Consider the following 10,826-nt stretch of genomic DNA (forward strand, 5'->3'; position numbering starts at 1 on the left):
ATTGACGTTCCTGCAACACAACAGCTCTCCTTGCGTACTTACATCATGTCTCCATCTTGCTGTCCCGGAAATCTGCCCGGAAGAAACATCCAGCTAATGACCTCAGCCTAGCAATCTGTACCATTACAAATTAACAAGTTCTCTCTACAGAGGATAATAATGTGTAATTCTGTGAAATTGGACAGAACCATGAAAACCTCAGCCTCACCCTGAGGATCAGAAGGCAGATCTCCAAAAGAAATTCCCTATTCCCTTTTGTTGTGCGGCACAGAACACGTGAGAGGCCCTGGTGGCTGGAGGGGATTCCCTGGAGAGACCACAGCAAGGATGGGTCAGCAAGAGTGAGAAAAGTCAGAGGCTGTGAGAGCTTTAAGTCGGGAAGATGACAGCCTAAATTCCACAAATCACCTCAACCAGCCCACAAAATAAAAATCAAAAAAGAGGCAGGGAGGCAACAGGTACATTTTTGGGGGAGAAGGCTGATGACCAAGATTTTTAAAGAGCCATAAGTGTCTCTTTGTCCAAGTATCCATGTCCTCTGTCCCAAGGACCAGCTTCTGAGTCCTGCTTATAGCTTGTTTCAACTATCTTCTGCATTGAAAGAAGCCATCCAGAGCTCCAGCTGCTGTTCTCAACTTCTTTCAATACTGGGACTTTTTAGGAAAACCCATACACTGACTGTTTCAAGCAGATAAACTGCTTCTGGAAGCTTCTTTCTGGGCCTCAATGTGATAGGCCCCAACAGGTGATGCCAACTGTCAGCTCACATCCCAAAAGCCAAAGGAGAAAAACAGTGTAAGATATTTTCTGGGGCGCTTGGGTGGCCCAGTCAGTTAAGCACCTGACTTCGGCTCCGGTCATGATCTTGGGGTCCTGGGATTGAGCCCTGCGTCGGGCTGTGCACTCAGCCGGGAGTCTGCTTGTCCCTCTGCCCCTCTCCCCGGCTTGTACACTCTCTCTCAGATAAATAAAATCTTAAAAAAAAAAAAAGATATTTTCTTACAGAGAGTAGAAAATTATTCACATATCCTACGTGATCGTTTCTTCAGAGTACTCTACCTTGCAAATGTTTAGAACAATATCCAGTCAGCCTCAGAATATGGGAGGATGCTTCAAATGTGTTCTGATACTTCTTTTCTCACTAACATCATTGGCACCCACTCTTGGCCATGAACACATTTCTCAGGTTCTCTGGGTCAGTGAAAATGTGGTAACCGGACAGCCTCCTATCACAACATGACATATACGTGCCACTTTCCCAAAGTAGATGTACAATGTAAAGTGAGGAATCTCTATTTTAGACTTGGGGAAAAGACGAGATCAGTAAGTGAAACTTCGGCGCAATAAAGTTTTAAATGTAAAACTTTAAATGTAAAATGTAAAAACTAAAAACTAACACTTGGATGGTTCTAGGCAGAGATTCTCCTGCACCACCTATAATGAATACAAAATACTGATTTATAACTGCAACCTTCTTTTGACTGTAATTAATATGGTCCAAACTGGACAAATTTCCTTCCCCCAACAGAGACTGTACACGACCCTTGAAATTGTGACCAACCTTTTTAACAAGAATGGTTCTTTCAAGACGATGCAAAATATTCGTCTAGCCTGAACCGTGAAAGGTTTTGATCTAGAAGTCTAGACAAGGAAGATCCTACTCTATATATTAATAAAATATATATTAATAAAATAAAATAAAATAAAATTGCAATGGATCAGTCTGCTCACCTTAAGGGACTTTTCTGTTTTCCCTCTTAGTTTTTCAAGTTCTTCCTTCAATTTTTCATTTTCATGACTCAAAGCCATGAGACGCTCTTTGGCTTCTTTGCTCTGTGTTTCAAAAAAAAGGCGTTCTTCCTTCTGTTTCTCTGTCCAGGCTGAAAGCTCTTCAAATCGCCCTTTCATCGCCTGATTATTTAGCTTCATGGCTTCTATATGGGGTTCAGAGGGAGAGGGCCACATATCAGACTCGATTTGATGACTCCAACCTCCAAGACCACCATGCAGCTCTAAATCTAAAGACGCCCTGCTTGGCCTGAGCCCCAGGGTTGGCAGGAAATGTAGCAAGGTGACTGGTTTTTCCTTCCAGACAGGACTAGGGGGCCTCATGTCATTTCTAGTCCTCCAAAGACTCTAGGAAATAAAACTAGCTTGGGTCCCTCCACTACAGCACACAGCTACAAGACTGATTTGAACACCAGTCTTGCCAGAAGCCATGGCCTGAGACCCCCGAGTGCTTTCTGTGAACAAGGTCATATTTAGGACTAACTCCGTAAATTCTTCCTGTTTCTTTCTAAATGGACTACATGCCATTATGCCATTTCCCTGGGGTGTGTAAATATCTTTTATTCTTACCTGTATCCCAAAGTAAACAACGGAAACAATTTTAGCCTTACCAAAAGCTAAATTGTATGCTCCTTCTCCCGCTAGTGAAACAGAGAGAAGGGAATTAATTCACCGACAAGCCTTTTGACAGAGAGATTGTGCTCACGAAGGCCCGGCGGAATGCAGAAACGTGGGGGCCCGGGGCTGCTCACCTTTGAGCTGATGGTTCTCGATCAGGAGCTCCTTCATCTGCTGCAGCAGCTCCTCCGGAGTGAACGTGTCCAGGTTTGGGTGAGCCAGGTTGGGGGGTCCATTTCCCGTGGTTTCGTTGGGGCTGTCCCCCTTTTCAGTCAGGCAGCTAAGTGGTTGGTGGGACATGGCAGCAGGACCTACGGAAACATCACACGTTGAAAATAGAGCTGTCCTCCCTCTGCAACGGGTCCCCGAGAGTCCCACAAATCCATGGGCAATTGCTAATGAGTATTCCAAAAGTTGCATGCTTCTTCTCTAATTCTATGATGGACATTTTTGTTTCTTTCCTTTAAACAAAAAAGGTGTTTGCTAGCTTCAGTGTGTATGTGTATGTGGGTGCGGCGAGGGCCTGTGGGATGCTGGAGGAAGAGAAGAGCATGAGATCATGAGAATCGGGAATCCTAACAGAGGAATTCAAGGAAGCTTCCAAACGTGTATTTGTAGACATGGGTACAGTATCATTAAATTGGTTTTCCTATGCAAATCTTTCAAGCTCGAATCTTTTTGTTTTGAGTGAACTGCACATAAAGCTGTTAAAAAATCTCCATATTTTAGCTCTTGAATTTTTGGCTAAGACAAAAGGGAAAATGAACATATTTTGCATACTTACTACTTGCTGAATCACTGCACCAGACATGCCAGTTTCTAATCCTCACTAAAACCTAACTGGATGGCTATTTTACAGGAGATGGAGCTGAGTTCACAGCGGTTTTATAGCTCGGCCAAGGTCACTTCATAAGTGGTGCAACCGAGTATTAACAATACCTAACCTTAGCCCTGTAATATAATAAAGATGCTACTGAATATTTAGGCTTCAATATCCAATAATTCTGCAAGGCATCCTAAAAAGACTAAGAGATCTTGCTCACTTATTGCATATTCTGAAAATATTTTAAGCATACCACTTTATTTTGTAGAGGGGTCGATGTGGACATAAATAAGATAGACAAATGTATACCAAATCCATTTACGCATGTCCTATCCCCTGGGCAAACACAGGAGTCTCTTCTAACAACTGGTGACATACTACAGGCAAACATTTTCTTTTTTGCACTTCGTGAAGATGATGCTAAGCCTTGTCGTGGGAGATGAAGAAGGGTAAGCGTACTCTCTCTGAGACATCACCGCATCTTAACATCTAGGAGTGCTCTTGGTGACCATATATCAAAATGCAACCAAACAGGGTGTGGGGCAATGCTTCTTCCCCACCCCAACTGGAAGCAATGCCTGGGGGTTCTCTGAAGGTCCCCCAGACCCAAGAGCCTGGTGACCTGTTTTTGGTCTGAAGGAACCTATAGGCCATGAGAGATAGTACTACCACGAGAGGACAGCAGGCTCCGGCTTCTCCCCTGAGCAGCCCCCTTAAGGAGAGGCAGTCTCATGAAATGCTTTAAGGAGGATGGCAATTTATGAAGTGAAAAACACTGATGGGCCATACTATTCAACTGTGAGCCTTTGGAAGGTATCTATGTTTTATGTATCCTATTGTATTTAGAAGAGAGGTATAATGCTGAAATGTGCTCTTACCATTTGGTGACTAGAAGAGACTGCTTTTGCTTTCCCCAATAAAATAATCGGGATAAAATAATTTAGACAAAAATTTGGAGAAAGCCAGTTTCTGGCTTTCCATAGCATTCATTTTCACACAGTATGATATTGGAGCTAACATTTCATAAACATGAGTTTTTACCAAATAATAGGAATACTAAAGAGATCCAAAGATAAAATCCTTTTAATGTGCCCCAATGTTTATAGCAGCAATGTCCACAATAGCCAAACTATGGAAAGAGCCCAGAAGTCCATTGGCGGGTGAATGGATAAAGATGTAGTATATATATATACATAACGGAATATTACTCAGCCATCAAAAAAAAAAGAAATCTTACCCCATTTGCAATGACATGGATGGAACTAGAGGGTATTATACTAAGTGAAATAAGTCAGTCAGAGAAAGACAAATACCATATGATTTCACTCATATGTAGAATTTAAGAAACAAAACAGATGAACATAGGGGAAGGGAAGGAAAAATAAGATAAAAACAGAGAGGGAGGCAAACCATAAGAGACTCTTAACTCTAGGGAACAAACTGAGGGTTGCTGGAGGGGAATGGGGGGGAATGGGGTAATTAGGTGATGGGCATTAAGGAGGGCACTTGATGGAATGAGCACTGGGTGTTCTTTTTTTTAATTATTGTATTTATTTGAGCTAGAACATAAGTGGAGGGGGAGGGGCAGAGGGAGAAGGAGAAGCAGGCTCCCTGCTGAGCAGGAAGTCAAACGCAGGACTCCATCCCAGGACCCTGAGATCATGACCTGAGCCAAAGGTAGATCCTTAACCAAGTGAGCCACCCAGGCACCCTTAGCACTGGGTGCTCTATGCAACTAATGAATCACTAAATTCTATCCCTGAAACTAATAATACACTATATGTTAACTAAATTGAATTTAAATTAAAAAATTTTTAAAAATCCTTTGCAATATGTATCATTTACTTGTCAATGTTCAATTTGCTTAGGTATTCAGTGATTATAATACACTTTGCAAAAGTAAATGGAAACATTCAACAGATTTTTTTTTTTAAGTTCCTAAGCAGTTCCCTAGAGATGTGCTTACTTTAATTTTATTATATACACATTTCTCCTTAATGGTTTTTCCAAGGGAGAGGAAAGGGGAGGGAAGGGGAAAGGGGAGGGAAGGGGAAAGGGCAGGGGAGGGGAGGGAAAAGAAGGGGAGGGCAGGGGAGAAAAGAAAGATTTTCTCTTAAAAATTATTCAGGTATTTTTCCTCTTCAACTTTCCTTTACACCTCCTTTAGACATAACCACAATAAAGTTAAAACTGGTTCTAGCTGTTATATCAGGGCTTCTAACTTTTTCATGTTGCCCAGATTTTTAGGAAGACATGAGGGAAAAAAGCAGGGTTATGCTAAAGGGGGACAGTAGAAAAAACACCATGTGCCTTAACCAGATTTATGCCCTCTTATGATAATTTACTGACTTGTCGAGCAAATGTTGATCATTACTTTTGCTTTCAGCTCAAAAACTCCATGAAAAGTATTCTTGGGTTTCTAGGAAGATCCAACCCCACCAACCAACACATACAGCCCAGCACCATCATGGCCATGCCACCATATGTATTATATGCCTGTCTCAATCATAGTAAACACTTCACCATCCAGCATTGTTAGGAAAAATTATTTGGTAATTCAAATGCCATAGTAAATAAGAAGTTAGTATATACGCCAAACATAAGCATGCAAATACTTATTACCAAATTTTTACCAAAAGCAATTTAATTGATTTTTGGTGACCCAAAGAGCACCCTAAGATTCTAGGTATTCGGGGGGCATCATTATGAGTTATGAGTACAGTGCCTATGTGAAATGTCTATTGGTAGAATACCCATTGGAGAAAGCTGGATTTTCTAAATCTTTGCCTTAAACTACTTTCTTTTTTTTTTTTTTAAAGATTTATTTATTTATTTATTTATTTGACAGAGAGAGACAGCCAGCGAGAGAGGGAACACAAGCAGGGGGAGTGGGAGAGGAAGAAGCAGGCTCATAGCGGAGGAGCCTGATGTGGGGCTCGATCCCACAACGCCGGGATCACGCCCTGAGCCGAAGGCAGACGCTTAACGACTGAGCCACCCAGGCGCCCCTAAACTACTTTCAACTGAACAAACACAGAGATGCATTATAAATTCTTGCACATATCTTCAAAGGTTACGGAAATTGGAACTAAGCCATTTATTCCAAGGTTCTATCCGGTAACAGAATTTCTTTTTTTTTCTTTTCTTTTTAGTAACAGAATTTCTCATAAAAATCCAACCAACCTGTATCTGAAACATGTCACTTTTTTCTTTGTATTATTATTATTTTTTTTAATGTAAGCTCTATGTTCAACATGGGGCTTGAACTCACTGCCCCGAGATCACGAGTTGCATACTCTAGGGGCACCTGGGTGGCTCAGTCGTTAAGCATCTGCCTTCAGCTCAGGGCGTGATCCCAGGGTCCTGGGATAGAGCTCTGCATTGGGCGCCCTGCTCGGCTGGGAGCCTGTTTCTTCCTCTCCCACTCCCCCTGCTTGTGTTTTCTCTCTCTCTGTCAAATAAATAAATAAAATCTTTCAAAAAACAGAAAAGAAAAAAAGAGTTGCATTCTCTACCAATTCAACCAGCCAGGCACCCCTGAGACGTGTCATTTCTAAGCAAAGGTGATATTTAACTACAGAAGGGTGAATAAATTTAGCACAGGATTTATCAAGATTTCACCAATGAGGAAGATGGCAAACTATCTGGAAGAATCTCCTAGATTTTATTCCCAGATCTATTTGAATTCTTAAGTATATTATCATTTTTAATTCCAGAGGTCAAGTAATAATAGTAATGACTTGACTTTGTGGGTGTGGGCATGAGCTTAAATCTCATTCCTGAGTTGGCCTTACAAATGATCCAGTCCAACTTCTCATTTGATGCAAGAATGTCTTATCTGGTTTCCATGGCAGATGGTCATATAGACCAGACTTGAAAGGCTTCAGTGACAGAAAATACTAGCAATGACTTTAGCAGGCAACAGCCCGTCTTATTGCAGGACCATTCCCATTGCCAGAAAGTCATTGTGTATCGAACAGAAATCTACTGACTTCCACCCAATGGACATTGGACCAGTAAGCATCATGCAGAATAAGTCCAGGCCCTTACCCTGGAATGGCTGACATTCCAAACTGGCTTATTAAGCATTCACAGGTTCAACCCCCACATGGATAAATTAATTTTAAACAGTGAAAACCTATTTCTTGATCAGAGACCATAGGTGGCTATTGGCAAATTCTGGTTTGGGATCACGAGGGGGCTGAGTATGAATCCAAGATTGCATCAACTAAAACCATCATCATCCGGGAAAAAGAACTCAATGTATCCTATGAAGGGGGAAAAAGAAGCTTTGCTTGTTATACCAGAAATGCTATTCTGATTTTGTCATTTGCTAACCTCCAGAAAATGGAAATAGATTTAACCTTATCACTTAAGGCAGGAGCCTGGCAGTGTCTTGATTCTCCATTCGAGTCTGATGGGTCACCAAGCTGCTGGCACTTCCTCCTCCTCCCCATCCCTGCCAGCTTAGGTCAGGCCCTTCTTGTCTTGTCTCAATTACAGCAGCGATGCACTCCACAGAGTACAGGATTTTTGTCTATTCTGTGAACCACTGTATCCCTGGCACCGAGAACACTTGCTGAATAGTCTACGTGGTGTGACTCGCCTCTTTCTACTGCAGTCCCCCAACCACCATGGTTTCTTTCCCGGCATGAGGTCACCCTCCTGCTGAAAACCCTTCCCATACAAGACAGAGTTCCAGCTCCCAAATTGAGAAAAACGTGGCCTTTCAGAGTCTGGTCCCCACTTACCCACCAGTATCATCTCCTGTCACCACGCCACTCGCACGCAAGGCACATGAAAGAGCTCACGGCTTCCCGCTTTCTTCTGCTTCTCTGCTCTTATCTCTGTTCTTCCCTCTGCAGAAAGTGTCTGGCCCCACATTTGCCCTGGCAAATACCCACCAGACAGTTCCACGTCTGGCTGAGATAGATGGCCTGTGTACAACAAACTGCTCTTTCCTCTCAGTACCCAGTAGCACTTGGCTCTCTCTGCAAAGTCCTATAATCATCCCATTCCAGTCCATCTTCTGTCAAACGTCAGGGAAGGTCTCTATTTTATTCCTCCTTGTGAGCGGCACACAGCAGGCTCTCAGTAAATGTTCACAGAAATGAAATGAAAATACAGTGTAACAAGGTATTTTAAGGTCTAGCACTTGTAAAACACTTTCTGCTTTGTAGTGACAAACCCAGCATGCTAGTATTACGAGTTTTTCTACAGCTCACCGCAATCATTCCCAGTTTCTTGAACTCAACTTTTAAAACTTGTTTTGAGAATTAGTACTGTTTCTTTTATTGTCCCCAAAGGTATCTGGGTGTCATTTTATAACACACATTCTATTATTCCATCCTCATACACGTGTCAAAATGAAAACCTTCAAAATAATATTTTCCTTCGAATGAAACAGACTTCACTTCTCAAAAACAGAGTCTTATTTCTTCCTTTTCATTTGGATTTACTAATCCCACTGATTCCAAAGAACATACCAAATAGTCCAAGTCTCTATAAAATTCAGAAAAAGCAGGGCTTGGAGAAGAAAATACCCATGCATCCTTACTTAAGGGAGAAGGTTCTGTAGGAAGGTAATACAATGGCCTTTCAAGAATAAAGTTTGTTTTTGTTTTTGGGAGGGTTTCGTTGGATTCCATAGCATAATATGCAACCTGAGATTAGTTACCCAAAAAAGAGGCTATTTTTATAATGTTGTGCACAATATACAAAGAACCACTAGAAGTGGCCCGGTAGAAAAACAGATCAGTCACTCGGAAGATTCCAGTCACTGTCCTCTCTCTGTAGGCCACATTTAAACTTCGCTTGTCCATTCCAGGGCAGTTCCTGGCCTCAGCCTCTGCTCCAGGATCTCTCCAGCCCAATACAAACTGGGCACATCCTGGGAGGTAGCCAGGGTTCCCTAGCTCTTGTCTCCCTCCGCAAGGAGCAGGGGGAGGGGCTGGTTCTTGTGTTAATAGCTCGGCCCTGCTTAACCAGATCTGAGGCTTCTGAGGTCGGACACCACCTCACTGCTCTACGGTTCTGTTTTCCATTTCATCCTTCAACAGTTCTGGGGCATACGTTTCCATACAACAGTTTTCCTGGAGGAGGAGGCCAGACCAGAACCTGGGTTTCGTTTTCTCTTAGCGATGCTGACTCTGCCCCCAGCTTACACATTTCCGACAGTAAAAACAATTCCTCTGGGGTTCTCAGCCTCAGCGAGTGTTCACGGTCTATGTATGTAGGTACACACAAACACATACATACACACATGCTCTCCCGGACACAACGGTTTATGAAGATTCCTTTCAGACGTTCAGGAGTCTCAGCGCCTTAGAGAGAGGTCACCTGTTCCTTAGTGTTCCTGGGCCACCTCATAAAGCTACAGTTCTTGTTTCTCAAAGGTATACCTTTAACCACTTCCCACATAATGAGGAACTGGCTGTATAATCATTCCCAACCTGCGGGAGGATGTCACCCTCAAACCACCTCCGTGACCTACAGAGGAAGTCACCTGCGGCCAGCCGGGCCGGTAAAAAAGGGGGGAGGGCGCTAGGGGATGGCCGCCCCGCTGCCCTTTCCCACCAGGTCAGGCTCTGCCCCGGCCTGGAAACCCTCCCGGGAGAGAGGACGCCCCATCCCTCGCCACCCACACCCCGACAGGCCCCGGGTCGCAGGGAAGTGAGCCGCGGGAACAGCTTCCAAGGCGGAAAGGCAGCCGCCGTCTCGCCGAGCCCCTGCCCGCCCCCTGCCCCCGCTCACCCGGCGCCCGCGCTCCGGCCTCTCTCGGAGTCACTGCTTCTCCCGCATCTTGCCCGCTGGGGGAGGGCTTCGGACCCGGATGCAGACGCCGACCAGGGGATCTACCAGGGGCAGCGGCGCGGGCTCGGGGAGCCTCGGGCTGACTTGCGGCCTCGCGACCCCGCCCAGCGCCGCTCAGCTGACCGCCGCGCCGGCCTCCCCGCCCCCGCCGGGAATTTCCCGGGCCCCGCCCCCGAGGCCCCGCCCCGCAGCCGCGCCCCCACAGGCCCCGCCCCTCCTCCCCGCGCGCGCCCCCCTGCCGGCAGTCCCTGCCCCTACAGCGCGAGCTGCTCGCGCTGTAGGGGCCGGGACCGGGCAAAGGAGGGCTACCTGGGTCTGTGAACGACCGTGACCGGCGGCGCTCACTTAAATATTAATTAAAGGAGTGTGCGGAGTCGGTCTTCTGTTGGGGTCCCTTTAGAAGGCCGGAGCCGCGGGGGCTCGCTGCGCCCCAAGGAAAGAGGAGTACGATCCGAAGCATCCTTTGACCAAATCCTGGATCTCTGCTAAAAGCCTTACATCTAGATCTAGTTAACTGAGCATGCATGGCTTTCCCTTAAAATAGACCTTTAATTAAAAACACAAAGCCTGCAGGATGCATTTTGGGCTCTTTGTTCCCAGAAAAGAGGCCAATTGTTGACGCCTGGATAGTTCAAGTGCAAGGCAGGTGGGATGACTAGATTGACCTGGATTGTCTTGGGAAGCAGAAGTATTGATCTACTTGTACCAGAGGGGGTAAGATGCCTCCGGATTAGACGGAATTAAAAGGGAGGAAACAGACGAGGAAGGAGGAAGAAGCACAATA

The 10,826-nt window shown here is 44.8% G+C and overlaps 1 protein-coding gene across 4 annotated transcripts in view; it reads right to left on the bottom strand.

The window, feature by feature from the left end:
• Positions 1 to 10,169, bottom strand: part of OPTN (optineurin) — a 40,592-nt gene extending 30,423 nt beyond the window's left edge. For all 4 annotated transcript variants that reach the window (XM_045793943.2, XM_045793941.2, XM_045793942.2 and 1 more), the window contains exons 1-3: positions 9,983 to 10,169; positions 2,541 to 2,717; positions 1,732 to 1,934 (exon numbers count right to left, since the gene is read on the bottom strand). In XM_045793943.2, the coding sequence (XP_045649899.2) occupies positions 1,732 to 1,934; positions 2,541 to 2,706 (369 nt within the window). In that variant the 5' untranslated portion in view covers positions 2,707 to 2,717; positions 9,983 to 10,169. The remainder of the gene's footprint in view (positions 1 to 1,731; positions 1,935 to 2,540; positions 2,718 to 9,982) is intronic.
• Positions 10,170 to 10,826: the final 657 nt, after the last annotated feature.

The sequence above is a fragment of the Ursus americanus genome, chromosome 31 (assembly GCF_024610735.1).
Source record: "Ursus americanus isolate L20-20 chromosome 31, mUrsAme1.1.p, whole genome shotgun sequence".
Taxonomy (NCBI): domain Eukaryota; kingdom Metazoa; phylum Chordata; class Mammalia; order Carnivora; family Ursidae; genus Ursus; species Ursus americanus.